The sequence below is a fragment of the Salvelinus alpinus genome, chromosome 24, assembly GCF_045679555.1.
Source record: "Salvelinus alpinus chromosome 24, SLU_Salpinus.1, whole genome shotgun sequence".
NCBI classification, from domain to species: Eukaryota; Metazoa; Chordata; class Actinopteri; order Salmoniformes; family Salmonidae; genus Salvelinus; species Salvelinus alpinus.
The window spans coordinates 27,660,951-27,676,821 of record NC_092109.1 but is presented as its reverse complement, the minus strand read 5'-3'; the positions used below and the strand labels follow the sequence as shown (position 1 = coordinate 27,676,821).

At 46.5% G+C, this 15,871-nt stretch overlaps 1 protein-coding gene across 6 annotated transcripts in view; it reads right to left on the bottom strand.

Moving 5' to 3' along the window:
• Window positions 1-2,594: 2,594 nt before the first annotated feature.
• The window catches only part of LOC139552463 (lysine-specific demethylase 6B-like), a 38,004-nt gene continuing 24,727 nt past the window's right edge, over window positions 2,595-15,871 (bottom strand). For all 6 annotated transcript variants that reach the window (XM_071364228.1, XM_071364229.1, XM_071364231.1 and 3 more), the window contains 15 exons: window positions 15,167-15,433; window positions 13,065-13,220; window positions 9,795-12,979; window positions 7,937-8,063; window positions 7,574-7,679; window positions 7,256-7,461; window positions 6,951-7,123; window positions 6,766-6,834; window positions 6,517-6,665; window positions 6,312-6,426; window positions 5,970-6,157; window positions 5,659-5,800; window positions 5,325-5,451; window positions 4,437-4,613; window positions 2,595-4,312 (listed from right to left, as the gene is read on the bottom strand). In XM_071364228.1, the coding sequence (XP_071220329.1) occupies window positions 4,289-4,312; window positions 4,437-4,613; window positions 5,325-5,451; window positions 5,659-5,800; window positions 5,970-6,157; window positions 6,312-6,426; window positions 6,517-6,665; window positions 6,766-6,834; window positions 6,951-7,123; window positions 7,256-7,461; window positions 7,574-7,679; window positions 7,937-8,063; window positions 9,795-12,979; window positions 13,065-13,220; window positions 15,167-15,433 (5,211 nt within the window). In that variant the 3' untranslated portion in view covers window positions 2,595-4,288. The remainder of the gene's footprint in view (window positions 4,313-4,436; window positions 4,614-5,324; window positions 5,452-5,658; window positions 5,801-5,969; window positions 6,158-6,311; window positions 6,427-6,516; window positions 6,666-6,765; window positions 6,835-6,950; window positions 7,124-7,255; window positions 7,462-7,573; window positions 7,680-7,936; window positions 8,064-9,794; window positions 12,980-13,064; window positions 13,221-15,166; window positions 15,434-15,871) is intronic.

Sequence of the window (15,871 nt, the reverse complement as noted above, 5' to 3'; positions counted from 1 at the left end):
AAGACACACACATTCCCATGGTGCTACAGCATACAGACCCCAAGACACAACAGAACTAAAAAAATGAACAGAGAGCTGTGTAGAAAGTAGGGGCAGTGGCTGGGTCATATAAGACATGGTTGCTTTAAAGGTTGAGAAGGAAAGGGGACTGGCCCTCCTGATGAAGAACAGAACACCAGGTTCAGAAAACAAAGTGGACATGTGGATGGGGAGGAACAAAGTGATGTTGCAGGAGAAGTAGAGGATCGCCAGACTGATAAGAGACCAGTGGGGGTTTAGTTCAAAGGGGGAAAATGTGTATTTTCTTTGGGTTTTCCCCCCTGTTTTTTTATCACAGTCAGGGCAAGTGTGTTTATTTACTTATTTCTTCAGAGGGCAGATAGGCGCTCTCTCTGGAGATAGAGGGAGTGATTGGATGAAGGAGGGACTGGAGAAGAAGTAGGAAGAGGGGTGATTAAAAAAAGCCTTTAGGAGTGTGGAAGACCAGCCAGACCAGGAATGTAGGGGGAAATCCTTAGAGGATTCAGAGAATAATGGAGATATATGTTTTCCCTCTGTTCGATGTGTAGCTGCTATTACCTCAGTGCTGCAGCCCTCCTAGAGGAGTGTGTGTGTGTGTGTGTGTGCCAGTGTGTGTGTGCCAGTGTGTGTGTGTGTGTGTGTGTGTGTGTGTGTGTGTGTGTGTGTGTGTGTGTGTGTGTGTGTGTGTGTGTGTGTGTGTGTGTGTGTGTGTGTGTGTGTGTGTGTGTGTGTGTGTGTGTGTGTGTGTGTGTGTGTGTGTGTGTGTGTGTGTGTGTGTGTGTGTGACTGTGTCTGTGTCAGAGAGAGAGAGAGAGATACAGTGGGACCGAAATAATTGACACCCTCAATAAAGATGAGCAATAATGACTGTATAAAATAAATAATTTAAATACTGAGCTATATTGTATGCTATAAAAATAACAGACAAGGGCCCCAGGACCAGTGAAAGCAAATAGCCCCATAACATCAAAGATCCTCCACCATATTTTACAGTAGGTCTGTGGTTATTGTCTGCTCCTGTATTCTGATTTCGTGGCCAAAGAGCATCATTTTCATGTCATCCAACAAATCTAAATGCCTGAAGTTTGCTAAAATGCATTGGCACAGATTGGAAACGGTGTGTTGGTCAGATGAGGTGAAAACACAGCTCTTCAGCCACACACACCAGTGGTGGGTTTGGCATTGAAATGAGAATGCATAAACAGAGAAGAACCCAATATACCTACTGTAAATGGTGGTGGATCTTTAATGTTATGGGGCGATTTTGGTTCCACTGGTCCTGGGGTTCTTGCTAAGGTCAACGGCATCTTGAACTCTACCAAGCTTCTCACAGGAGGCTGAAATTTGGCCTCAAGTGGATCTTCCAGCAAGACAATAACCACAATACACACATCAAAATCCACAAAGAAATGTATAAATGGTCACAAAATCTAAATGTTACAATGGGAATCTCAGTCTCTGGACTTGAAACCCATTAAAAACACGTGGTTTGATTTTAAGAGGATGGTCCATAAGCACAGACAAAAGATATCAAGGACCTAGAAAGACTCTGTATGGAGGAATAGTCTAAGATCCATCCCAATGTGTTCTCCAAAAGGCTCAGTACTGTTATCCTCGCAAGGTGAGGTATTGAAAGGTATTTAAAACAGGGGTGTCAATAATTTTTACCCCTATATTATTTCGAAAAAATGTGATTACTTGTTAAACAAAATCTCTTTGAGTATAAAATAATCACATTTCCAAATATTTGTGAGCATACAATATAGCTTAGTATTTAAGTTATTTATTTTATACTGTCATTTTTGCTTATCTTTATCAAGGGAGTTAATCATTTTGGACCCTACTGTATGTGTATGATGAGGAACTAGAGCAGGGGTGTCAAACTCATTCCATGATGGGCCTAGAGCCTTCAGGTTTTGGCTTTTCCTTTCAATTAAGACGACCAGGTGTGGGGAGTTGTGACCTTAATTCATCAGTCAAGTGCAACAGAGGAATGAAAACCTGCAGACACCCGGCCCTCCGTGGAATGAGTTTGACACCTGTGGTTTAGAGGGTTGTTAGAGGAGGAAGGCCAGTCTTCCTATCCTTGGATATTCACTGCTCTATCCATTTGTCTTGGATGAGGTGTCCCTGCATCCTCTTTAAACTAGAGGTGTTTTATTCCCATGCCCTCAACAAAGAAAAAAATGGACATTGGCAAAACACAGCAGGATTAGAGGGGGAGAGATAAATCATTACCAGTATGTTAGTAACATTCTCTTCCTTAGTAACTGGGAGTAAACCCTTTAAAGTTACTCTAAAGTCACCAGTAATCCAAACACTAACATTCTGTGTGTAATGAAGGACATTCTGGTTGATGTACTGTATTAAAACAGGCAAAGTGCAGGAAGAAAATAATGATATGACAGAAACAATGATGGGTGGCATTAACATCAGCAGGGAATGAAGAGTGGGTAGATTCTAGGGATGAAATAAATCTCCCTTCATAAGATAAGTTATAATCAGCTCAGACACAATACTCAAAAACTATCCAGGCATCTCATCAAGGCCACGACACAAATTCGATGACAATAAACATTTCTCAAAACATTTTATTTTATTGTATCAATAATACTCACAATAATGTCACAGAAAAATCACAGAGTGTTTAAGACAGGTCTGGTCTATGTAAGATATTTTTATTTTGTTTTAAAACAGCACAGCTTAAAATAAAAACAGTCAGTGGATGAGGAGCAAGATTACAACCTTGAAATTATACTCATGAGGACAGAACACTGAAGGAACCCAAACCTCACTACACATCAGTCTATTTTAAATGTGGCTAAAACTACAACTACTGCCAATCACAAATGCTTCACAATTTTATGAATTTCGTACAATGCAAAAAAGTTGAAAAAGTATTGTGTTTATCAGTTAGATACAGTACAAAGACATCATTCTATTCGTTTACCGGTAATTGTAATGACGCGGTTCTAAGCACCAACCTGTCGGTTGAAGTTATATTCCTTGACTTATATTCATAGATAATTTATACACAGTTAATGAGGAGGTGACGAGGCAAGAGGGGGTTGAGCACCATGAAAATCCAACCTCCCTCTGTTTGCTCTTCCCCGTCCACCCACAATAGGAAACCTTAAAAATATCTGGTGTCCCCAGAGAAGCACCATCAATATGCAATAAATACATTTAAGAAAACAAACATATACAATTATAAATTAAGTCACAATTTACAATTCTTAGTTTTCTCTGTAATCCAGAAAAGGAGATAGCAACCAAAAAAGAGGTATAAAACCGGGAGAATGATCCCATTAGAAAAAGAAAAAGGTTAAGGGGATCTTCTTTCGGGCGAATTGTAGCAATCACATCTCTCTCTACCAAACATTATTTAGGATTATTATGCAAAAACTAAAATCACATTAAAACACACCAGATTTCCAACAAAGAGTGAAACCAGATTAGTCCTCTAGTTCTAGTTAACCCGTATTTCAGATATATTTTTACAATTTCTTAAATTAATATTCCTAATGCTTTAGAAAGTTGTGCCTGCATGTTTGATTTTCTAATTTGCTTTCATCTAAATACAGTTCACAAGGCCAATGTGGTGTACTTTTAGGCTGGTAAAACTTTTGAAATATCTAGGTCAGAATAAATACAATGGAAATAGCACCCCAAAGAGTATACAGACAGGAATGACAAATGTCAGCGTTCACCTGAATAGAAAACCAAACCAAAACAATGGGATTTCAATGAGACTATCAGCTACTTTGCTTGTGAAGCAATTCCCCTGCTGTTACCATAGCAACACGGTAAATTCATGGACATAGAATAACTAGATTGGTGTAAAAAAGTTCCATTGGATTTGCATAAAAGTACCTGAATTAATGCACCATATACCGGCTACTTGACGCTTTTGAATCACAGCAGTGTCCGTTTTAAATAAGACCTGATTTCCAGTGCTAACAATGTTCACATTTTCTGTAGTTGTCTGACATGTTTTAACAAATAGTAGTACCAGTCTAGTCATTCTATCTCAAGACTCAAGTCCAATCAGCAGCTGGTAGGAGGGGAAGACAACAGTGAGCTGGAATTCAATTGGCTGATGGCTGATGGCTGATGGCCGATATCTTATTGTGATGTAAACAAAACTGAGTAAACATGGTTGGCTGTTCACCAAGTGTTAGCAGTAGTAGTATTCCTTGAAGACAACGTCTGTGCTGCCACTAAGTAGGAGCTTTGGTTATGGCTGCCAGACAACAGGGAGGATGCCTCACTTGGAGCAGGGTGATGGAGTCTGGAGAGAGAAAGAGGAAGAAAAAGACAGACAGAAAGGGGGGTAAATATGATGGACATAACTTCACAGCACATAGAAAAATTGTGTGTTTGTGTGTGTGTGTGTGTATGTGTATATGTCTCACCACACAGATGCTGTCATAGGTTCTCATCAGCTCCTCCATGCAGTACTGCTCCAGCACCACTACTCCTGCCAGCGAGGGGCTCTTGGACACAGTCCGGGCACAGTCCTCACAGTGCACCATGTAGGTCTTCCTGCTGCCAGACTCACTAGTTACAAACAGCAGGTCAAACACCTCCACCTGCACACAGACACAACACAATCACTCACTGCAGAAATAACCAAAGGCATACACCAACACTCTGTTGGTAAGATGCTCGGGTCATGGTAGTTCATAGCAGGTCTGATACAGGCATACACCAACACTCTGTTGGTAAGATGCTCGTGTCTTGGTAGTTCATAGCAGGTCTAAAACAGGCATACACCAACACTCTGTTGGTAAGATGCTCGGGTCATGGTAGTTCATAGCAGGTCTGATACAGGCATACACCAACACTCTGTTGGTAAGATGCTCGTGTCTTGGTAGTTCATAGCAGGTCTAAAACAGGCATACACCAACACTCTGTTGGTAAGATGCTCGGGTCATGGTAGTTCATAGCAGGTCTGATACAGGCATACACCAACACTCTGTTGGTAAGATGCTCGGGTCATGGTAGTTCATAGCAGGTCTAAAACAGGCATACACCAACACTCTGTTGGTAAGATGCTCGGGTCATGGTAGTTCATAGCAGGTCTGATACAGGCATACACCAACACTCTGTTGGTAAGATGCTCGGGTCATGGTAGTTCATAGCAGGTCTGATACAGGCATACACCAACACTCTGTTGGTAAGATGCTCGGGTCATGGTAGTTCATAGCAGGTCTGATACAGGCATACACCAACACTCTGTTGGTAAGATGCTCGGGTCATGGTAGTTCATAGCAGGTCTGATACAGGCATACACGACTTACGTCACACTCGTTGCAGTAGTAGGCTGGTTCGTCCTTCACACGGCTCTGATAAGAGATCTTCTTCCCTGCAGCAACCAGCTGGTCTCTCAGAACCTGAATGTGCTTAATGGACTGTAGGAGACAATGTCTGAGAGAGAGAGAGAGAGAGAGACAGAGAGAGACAGAGAGGTAAGGTGTAGCAAGAAACAAACATTCATACTAGATAGATGACGAGGGACACACACACACACACACACACACACACACACACACACACACACACACACACACACACACACACACACACACACACACACACACACACACACACACACACACACACACACACACACACTTGACCATCTTGTAGGTTTCTTGGTCGGTGATCTTGATAGTGCGGGCTACATTCCAGGTGACATGGATCATCGGAACGATGGACTTGACCTTCTTGACCTCATTCCACTCAAAGCGCTCCAGAGCCACTTGATACTGGTATGCTGCAAGGGCAAAGACGACACACACACACTTTACAGTAGAAAAGCACACAAAAGGATTTTGATATGAATTTGACTGAGGTAAAGGATAGTGTAGATACAGTAGTTGCACTGTGTATGACCCAGCTCCCATTTCCTATCTATGTCCTGCTGGACACTGCTAGTAACTCACAGTTGAGAGGTCCCACGTTCCAGGCGATGTTGTTGCACCAGCCCACAGCCTGCACCCAGTGGACGGACCCTGCGTTGATCCACACCAGGTCACCTGGTCTCTGGATGAAGCGGTACACTGGGATGTTGGAGCGGTACAGGTCCTCCAGAACAGGCCACCAGGACCCAGTCAGGTAGTCTACTCCATACCTGAAGGAGGGAGGAGAGATAGTAACAAAGTGGTGGTTTCTGGTTCAAATCCCCTTTGAGTCACTGTTGTTATGCCTTTCAATGAGCAGAACAGCTCAAAATGCTTAACTAATTTGAAGACAGACCCTCACACGAAAACAGAACCATGACTCACTTCTCACAGAAATTGTTGATGTGCTCCCAGTAGTGTTCATGGACTGCAAACCACTCACAATCTCCCGGCCCAATGTTGATGTTCACAGAGCAGAAGTTATTATTCTCCTGGTGGCCTGAAAACAGACAAATTTAGATATTTAAGCCAATGGACAGAGGCATGTAATATGCATATAAACACACACCAATATAACTCAGACACTGACCAGGTGTACGGCTGCCGGGGACCTTCATGTAGAGCTGGACGGTGTTCATGCCCAGGATGGTGTGTCCCACGTGGCTCAGCATGTTTCCATTGTACTCCACACGCATGAAGGCTGGTAGCTTCAGCAGCTCCTGCAGCTGGGGCTTCCACCTGGTAACACATGTCAAACACATGTTAACACTCTACTTCCTCTCTAAGGGTGTCCTTAGCCCTGTCTAAAACAATCAACCACATGTAAAGCTAATCTCACCTCTTAGGATCAGAGATGTCGATGTTGGTGCCGAATTTGATAATCTTCCCAGTTGATTTCGCCTCCGGCCTATAGGAAAGAGGAAGTGTCTTTAATAACGGCAGAACATTGTTTTGATTAAAAGTATTGTATTTGATTACATAAGGAGTCGACTGCACAGTATGCTGTGGATACTATGAGATGACCTGAGTGTGTTAGCAATAGGGGTAGGGCCAACTTTGGTAGGAGTTGCTTTGCTAGTAACCACAGTAGGGCTGGTTTTGCTGGTGCCAGATGCAGGGTTGGTTGATGGGTCAGAAGACAGAGTCTTCTTCTCTTCTTGTTCTTCCTCATCCTCATCCTCACTGTCCTTCTCTTCCTGTAGACACATTTAGGCACATGAACTTAGCTGGGCAAAGAGAGGAAGTGGGGGGGGGGGGGGGGGGGGGGGTATATGTAAGCATTATGTGTTTCTGTGTGTGATATTTGTGTGTGTGTGTTCATCCACAACCTGGAGGCTCTCCTGGAAGCTGGAGGCCTGGTACGCGGCGTACTTGGCGATGGTGGTGTGTGAGCGGCTGCTCTCGCAGGGCCAGGTCTGAGCTGAACCAGTAGCGTCCCAGTTCTCATCAGCAGGCTGCTGTACCTGGGTCCTCACCTCCACAGCATGCTCTGCATTGGCCTCCACCAGAGACTTAGTGGAGAACAGACCCAGGTCTGACAGAGAGGGAGGGAGAGGAAAGAGAGACAAAAGTATAGTGAGTAGATGATAAATTATGTTGCTGTTTTAACTTTTAGCCCTGAGAAAAATCGAAATGGGCAAACTCACTGAGTCGTAGTGATCCAGCCAGGCCTCTGATGACAGTGACAGGGTTCTTGGGGTCGGTACAGAATTGGAGGAGGACTGGGGAGAAGGCATCTCTCTTACTCTCCAACTGGACACAGACACACAGGACAACACAGGAATACATCAACTAGGCATTGCACAAATACAGAACTGATACATGAGTAATGGATATGAGAATGAAGAAGAAAAGAGGGGGGAAAAAGAAGAAGAAGATTACTTTATGGTCTATTGTCATAAGACACAGAGCTGCATGTTTTTTTTGCTTTACCCCCCCCAAGACACCCACACAGACAGGTTGGTGCATAGGGTCAGCCGCAGTGCAGCGCCCCTAGAATGTGGACTCACATAGATGCTTGGTGTGGGGGGGTTGAGCTTCTCTCGTGGGATGGGTGTGTTGGTGCTAAGGACAGGCTTGACAGAGAAAGCAGGGAGCAGATAGGACTCTCGAAACTTCCCGTTCACCTTCGCCCCCCTAAACAGACAGAGAAAGAGACAAATGAAGTGGGAGAATTCAATAAGATTTAATTTAATACACTTTTCATTGTTTTGTGCCACAACCTCTCTTCCTCCAATGAAATGTCTTGGTAGTAAATATACAGTACCGGTCAAAAGTTTGGACACAACTAATCATTCAAGGGTTTTTCTTTATTTTTGACTATTTTCTACATTTTAGAATAATACTGTGAAGACATCAAAACTATGAAATAACACATATGGAATCATGTAGTAACCAAAAAAGTGTTAAACAAATCAAAATATATTTTATATTTTAGATACTTCAAAGTAGCCACCCTTTGCCTTGATGACAGCTTTGCACACTCTTGGCATTCTCACAACCAGCTTCATGAGGTAGTCACCTGGAATGCATGTCAATTAACAGGTGTGCCTTGTTAAAAGTTAATTTGTGGAATTTCTTTCCTTCTTAATGCGTTTGAGCCAATCTGTTGCGTTGTGACAAGGTAGGGGTAGTATTCAGAAGACAGCCCTACTTGGTAAAAGACCAAGTCCTATTATGGCAAGGACAGCTCAAATAAGCAAAGAGAAACGACAGTCCATCATTACTTTAAGACATGAAGGTCAGTCAATACGGAAAATTTCAAGAGCTTTGGAAGTTTCTTCAAGTGCAGTCGCAAAAACCATCAAGCGCTATGATGAAACTGGCTCTCACGAGGACCGCCACAGGAAAGGAAGACCCAGAGTTACCTCTGCTGCAGAGGGTAAGTTCATTACAGTTAACTGCACCTCAGATTGCAGCCCAAATAAATGCTTCACATAGTTCAAGTAACAGACACATCTCAACATCAACTATTCAGAGGAGACTGCGTAAATCAGGCCTTCATGGTTGTATTGCTGCAAAGAAACCACTACTAAAGGACACCAATAAGAAGAAGAGACTTGCTTGGGCCAAGAAACACTAGCAATGGACATTAGACTGGTGGAAATCTGTCCTTTGGTCTGATGAGTCAAATTATAAATTTTTGGTTCCAACCTCCGGGTTTTGTGAGACGCAGAGTAGGTGAATGGATGATCTCCGCATGTGTGGTTCCCACCGTGAAGCATGGAGGTGGTGGTGTGATGGTGCTTTGCTGGTGACACTGTCAGTAATTTATTTAGAATTCAAGGCGTACTTAACCAGTATGGCTACCGCAGCATTCTGCAGCGATACGCCATCCCATCTGGTTTGCACTTAGTGGGACTATCATTTGTTTTTCAGCAGGACAATGACCCAACGCACCTCCAGGAGGTGTAAGGGCTATTTGACCTAGAAGGAGAGTGATGGTGCTGCATCAGATGACCTGGTCTCCACAATCACCCGGCCTCAACCCTATTGAGATGGTTTGTGATGAGTTGGACCGAAGAGTGAAGGAAAAGCAGCCAACAAGTGCTCAGCATCTGTGGGAACTACTTCAAGACTTGGAAAATCATTCCTCATGAAGCTCGTTGGGAGAATGCTAAGAGTGTGCAAAGCTGTCATCAAGGCAAAGGGTGGCTACTTTGAAGAATCTAAAATATAAAATATATTTTGATTTGTTTAACACTTTTTTGGTTACTACATGATTCCATATGTGTTATTTCATAGTTTTGATGTATTCACTATGATTCTACAATGTAGAAAATTGTAAAAATTAAGAAAAACCCTTGAATGAGTAGGTGTGTCCAAACTTTTGACTGGTACTGTACATCACATGTACCATGTACTCACTTGCAGGACCTGACGACCTCGCTGGCTGTGTGTCTGATGCTGACCTCTCCTAGTGGGATCCTGCGCTCCTCGACCTCGGAGGCGATAAACGTCTCTCGGTTTCCACTCTCCACCTTGATCAGACGGATCTTCAGCTCCTTGGGAGAGCCCATGGACAGAGCCTTCAGCTTGAGGAAATCAGCAGCAGCCAGGGGACAGGGGGTCCTCCTCACTGGGGCAGCAGAGGCAGCCGGGGTGGGGGAAGGGGAGGAGGTGTTGATAAAGCTGGTGGTGGATGCTGTTGCCAATATGTCTGGGTTGCTGCCTGGTGTGGACGTCTTGGTTTGAGGCTCACTGCGCCTCTCATTCTTCATCTCTGTTGATTGTGCCCCCTGCTCAGTGTTTCCTGTGTGCGTCTTGTCTTTCTGTCCCTGGATGTCTTTGCTCTGGAGGCCAAGGTTCCCCTGAATGGGACGGCTCTTCTTAGTGTCTTTGTGCTGCTTGGCTGGGCGACTGGGGTGAGGTGTAGATGAGGACAGCGTTATAGAGGCTGATTTTCTGTCACACTTTTCTTCCACGTTCTTCTTTTCATTTCCTCCACTCCTCTGATGACTGCTGACGCTGTTATCTTGTTTTCTTCTCTTCCTCTTCCCTTCCCCATCTCCGTTTCCATTCGCACCGCTTGGCTCCCTCTTTCTGTCTGTCTGCCTGCGTGCCTCCCTCTGTCCCCGCTCCTCCTTGATGGTGGCAGGCAGCCGGTGTGTGGTGGTCAGTCTAAACTCAGCGCTCAGAGACCCGGTCGTCTCCCCACTGTCTACACCCTTAGTCTTCTCTTTCTTTCTCTCATTCAGAATCTCCTCCAATCTCGCGTGCTTCTGTTTTGTGCGCTCCCCCACGGAGAGCTGTGGTTGGTCGAGGTTTAAAGGAGGGCGGGGTTTGGAAGGCGGATCTGAGGTAGTGTGAGTGGATGATTGGCTAGTGAGTCTTGGGGGCGTGGTGGAGTTGGATGTGGGGGAGGGGTTCTGCTGGTCCTGACAATTGGTTTCTGGATCCATGGCGAGGGATGAAGAGTACTTCACTCCTCCCATGGAGCTAGGAGGAGGACGCCCAAACGGACCGCCGCGATATGTGTACCTCTGGCCCCCCAGGAACGAGGCCAAAGACTTGAAGACATCAGCAACTCCTGTCTGGTGAAGGTGTGGCCGACGGGGAGGCAGAGAGCTGGACGATGTGTCGCCACCACTGTCCTCCTCTTCCTCCTCCTCGTCTTCCTCCTCTCCGTTGGGAGTATCAGGCAAGCCATAGAGCTTGGCCAGGTCGCTATGGCGAAGGTCATCAGCACCCCTCCCCTCACCGACACCCTCGGCCTTCTCATTGAACCCCTCTGAGTTCCCATGGTGGGGTGAGAGGGGCGGGCCGTGGGTTGGGCTGGGCTGCAGGACAGGTCTCCTCATCACTCCTCCCTCCTCTTCCTCTTCCTCACTCAGCGCTGATGCTGGGGAGCCTTGCCAACTGAGAACAGGTGGGCTGGCAGGGGGGTTGTCTCCCATCTCCTCCACACTGCCCACCCCCGCCGCAGGTTGGAGATCTGGGGCCCGCAGGACCCCGCCTTCTGGACTAACACCCCATATCTCTGTCTGGCTCTGGATGGATCCCCCTGACCCAGCCATAGGGGGAGCTGCTGGGGTTTTGGATGAGAGTGTGGAGGGGGTCAAATCAGCCTTCCTCCCTGGGCTGCATTTAGAATATGTTGAAGGGCTGGTGGGCTGAGGACTGGTATTACGGGTCTTATTGGTCGTGTTGGTGCTGATGTTGTTGTTGGTGGTGGTAGTGTGAGTGGTGGTGAGTGGAGGACAGGCTGGTAGTGGTGAGTCCTTGACTGGGAATTTGGGTTGAGTTGGGTTTGACTTGTTCAGGGTCCCTCCCCTCTCTGACTTTTTGTGTTTGGGTGGATGTGCGGAGGGTGTGGGTTGGCTGGGATGGGCTGCAGGCGGGCCAACAAGTGGGATTGTCTCTGAGCTATTTGGAGAGCTGTGCTCATGGGACTTTCCACCTCTTTCTTGGGCCTTCTCCCTGTGTATGTGTTTGCCAGGGGTGGATGGTGTCTGGGAGGGTTGGCCTGGCTTCCCTGGCGTCCCTGGAACCATAGATCCAGACTTAGGGGAGGAAGGCCATACTGACAGAGGGAGGGATGATTTACGTAGGGACTTTGAGGATCCCCTCTCTGCTTTTTCCATCTTTTTATCCCTAAGGCTCTTCTCCCTTTTCTCTGTCTTCCTCTCTTCCTCTTTCTTTTTCCTTTCCACTTTGTCCCTCCCCTCTTCTACTTTATGGGTTTTATTCTTTACCCCATCCCCACTTTTCTCTTCTTTTTCCTTTCTCCTTGTCCTCTCCTCCATCTTCCTCTCCATCTTCCTCTTCTGTTCCCTCTTTCCCTCCTCACCTCTTTCTGCTCTCCTTTCCTTATGTTTCCTTTCTGTCTGTTTGTGTCTGTGAGGCTGCAGCTCTGGCCTGTTGCCAGTAGGTCTGTTGTTGTTGACAGTAGGAGAGCTGGGTGGGGTCTGAGGCTCTGAGGCCCTGCTAGGCTTCATCTCTGACCTCTGAGCGCCTGAGCCTAGCCATGTGGGGGAGGCAGAGAGAGGGGGAGGTGTGGGACTGGGCGAGGGTGTCCTTGGTCCCCGTTTGTGGGGTGTGCCAGTGCCAATGTCAGGGCTCCTCTGATTGGGAGGAGGATCTTTCTTCCCACTGGCCTTACTAGGAGTGGTGGAGCTGGAGAGGCCAGAGGGGCTGGAGGAGCTCAGGGTGGTGCAGCATCCATCTCTGTGGTTGCTGTTGCGGTGGGGAGGCTCTGTAGCAGACGGCTGGGAGGGGGTCTGATCCCTTTGCTGTCTGTGGGAGCGTGGAGCTGGGGGGCTGTGCTGAGGTACTGAGGGGGGTGATGTGGGATGCTGGTGGTGGAGGTGCTGGCTGTAAGGCACGCTGGTGCGGTCTGCTGGTGAGGAGGGGTGCTGGGCCTGGTCATCCACCTCCACTCTGGATCCATGGTGGGGGGGTCTTCTGTTGCCACTGGGCTGGGCTGGAGAAGGGTGGCGGGGATAGGAGGAAGGAGGGGGGTCTTGACCATTGAAGAGGGCCTGGGGAACTGGAGAATGGGTAGAATGATGTGTTCTGTATTTGAGACTCCCTAATCCTGACTTGGTGGATTCCTGAAATAACGAGAGAGAGAGGATGGTTCATAGTCTTTAATAAAGCATGGCTTTCTTGAAGTTCATTGGCTGTTAACTGACTTACTTGTAACTCTATAGACAAGCTCCTCCTGTCAGCATGGGTGCGAGGACCAGGTCTGTCATATGATTGTTTCCAGAAGCCTTGTTTGGAAGGGGGGTAGTGGGGTGGTGATTGCTGCTGGTCTGGGCCGGGTAGATGCATTGATCCACGATGAGAGGGCTGGTGACAGAGAACAGTAATAACAGTCGGTATCCTGGTGATGTATACTTGATCCCTGTCAGAAGGTGGTGCTATTGTATAAATTTCACAGCTACACTCAGAGTGGTGACACATCATTCAGGGCAGGTGGGGCAGCTTTCTACTCCAAAATGCAGGTGTTTCAGCCTAGCTCAGTGCTTTCTGTGGTGGTGGTACAGCAGAAAATAGGAGCATTGCACCGTGATTGGCTCAGTGTTCTGTCACTCATGGGGACACTACGTCACCAGCCTTTAGTAAGGGTAGACATCGAGAATGTGAGCCCTTTGGCTCCTGCATAGACTTAGATTAGAAGTCCCCTTCCAAGAGGGCTGAAGGTCATTGGCCACAGATAAAATGACATCAAATCACATTATATCTACAGTAGCTTTGATTGGACTGATCATGTCAACATCATACTTTCTAAATCTTAGCTAGCAGTCATCATCATGAATCAAGTTGACAATCTACTGACAAATCCTTTTTAATCCTTGTCATATGAAGAAAAATAATGAAGAGAAATTATAGATAAAACGTATCGGTGCTTATCGGACATAAACATTACACAACAAGTTGGAAATCGTAAATTCAACAATGAGTTGTTTGGAAGGAATCGATGACAGTGGCTAACCGCAAGCATTGCAACTGGGAAGTCAGACTGGAAAAATACATTTTGAGCTGTCATCCAACTTTTTGGATTGTAAATCTTTCTCTTATGACAAAATTCACCAATGAAGTACCGCCACGCACAACAAAGTGAGTCCAAAAATGTCTTATATTCTGCTGCATAAATGATGTAATATGCCAGGGAGATATGGTCAGCCATATCAGCTATGTTTAAAAAAAAAGTCAGTAAACAAGGCTGAATTAACTGTTTCGCTGCCAGACAAGGCTCCTCTGATAGCCAGGTGTAACAGTGGTAAGGATTCACTCCATGGTGCTGAAAAGAAAGCTCTGCTGTTGGGATAGCTTTATGTAGGCCCTAACAGTTTGTGGGCACCGCTTGTCACCGTTATAGTGAAATGTATGTATTGTTTAGTATTGTGATGTGTAGTGGCTTTGCTGGCATGCATCAAAACATATGTTTTTTGAGGGGGGGGGGGGGGGGGGGGGGGTTTGCCCCACCTTCCACTCCTGGAAAACACAGACACAGGGAGAACGGCCAAGGAAGAGATGTAATGTCACGATCACTAGTTCAGGTGGCGACTAATCTCCCCTGGGCAGATTCTGTGTGTAGACTGAAGAATCTGCCGAGACTCAATGGGATGCGTGAGATAACGAGCTGCAGTAATTTCGGTCTTTGGGTTTTTAATACTGGTTATATGGACGTATCAGGTTGGGCCAAGGCAGTGCTTATTAAACTGCTTCGCTTCGAGTGCCTTGCACGAGTACCCACATGGATCCTTTTGCGAGGGTGGAGACTTCGATTTTGTTTATTTTTGTATTCTACCCCCTTTTCCTCCCCAATGTCGATCTTGTCTCATCGGGCTCGGGAGGCGAAAGTTGAGTCATGCGTCCTGGAAACATGACCCGCCAAACTGCGCTTCTTAACACCCTCCCGCTTAATCCAGAAGCCAGCCACACCAATGTCTCGGAGCAAACACCGTTCAACTGACGACCGAGTTCAGCCTGCATGTGCCCAGCCCGCCACAAGGAGTCGCTAGAGCGCGATGAGCCAAGTAAAGCCCCCCTGCCAAATCCTCCCTAACCCAGATGACTCTGGGCCAATTGTGCGCCGCCCTATGGGACTCCCGATCACTGCCGGTTGTGATACAGCCCGGGTTCGGTCTTAGACCACTGCGCTACTCGGGAGGCCCAGAACTCTTGATTTCTAATACGTATAGACCAAGAAGTTAATCACACAGCTGACCAAATTAACATATTACGGAAGATTTTACTTCTGGGTTAACAGAGAATAGGTGGTGACTGACCTGCTCAGGACCAGAGCTCCTGCTCCTTTTGGCAGGGCAGTCTTCCCTGGGAGGGGGGGGATGCTGTGAGGGTGGGGAGCGGTGTTGAAGTTGGTCACGGTGGTGGTTGTGATGGTGGGAGGCCGGGCGCTTCCATGGTCCTAGTTCCTGGTCCATCATCCTGCCTGGGAAGGCCCTGGAGCGATCTGAAGGTGCCCACCTCTCTGCTGGGGAGTGCAGGTCTCTTGGGGGGTCTCTGGGCAGTTGGTGCTGGTGGGGACCCCCATACTGGGAGAGACAATTATCATTATTAAAGTCATGCAATCAATCATTAAAACAATGTAATATATTTAAGCAATAAGGCACGAGGGGGTGTGGTATATGGCCAATGTACCACGGATAAGGGCTGTTCTTAAGCACGACGCAACGCGGAGTGTCTGGATGCAGCCCTTAACCGTGGTATATTGGCCATATGCCACAAACCCCTGAGGTGCCTTATTGCTATTATAAACTGGTTACCAACGTACACTACCGTTCAAAAGTTTGGGGTCACTTAAAATAACATCAAAATGATCAGAAATACAGTGTAGACATTGTTAATTAGTAGAAAGAGGAGGAAGGGAAGTGCTACTAAGGTACACAATAGTACATTTTGGTAGACAGAAGGTGCTCTTTGGTAAAAGGGGTAAATTGGTCATCAAAAAGAAAGGAGGACCAAGGCACTCT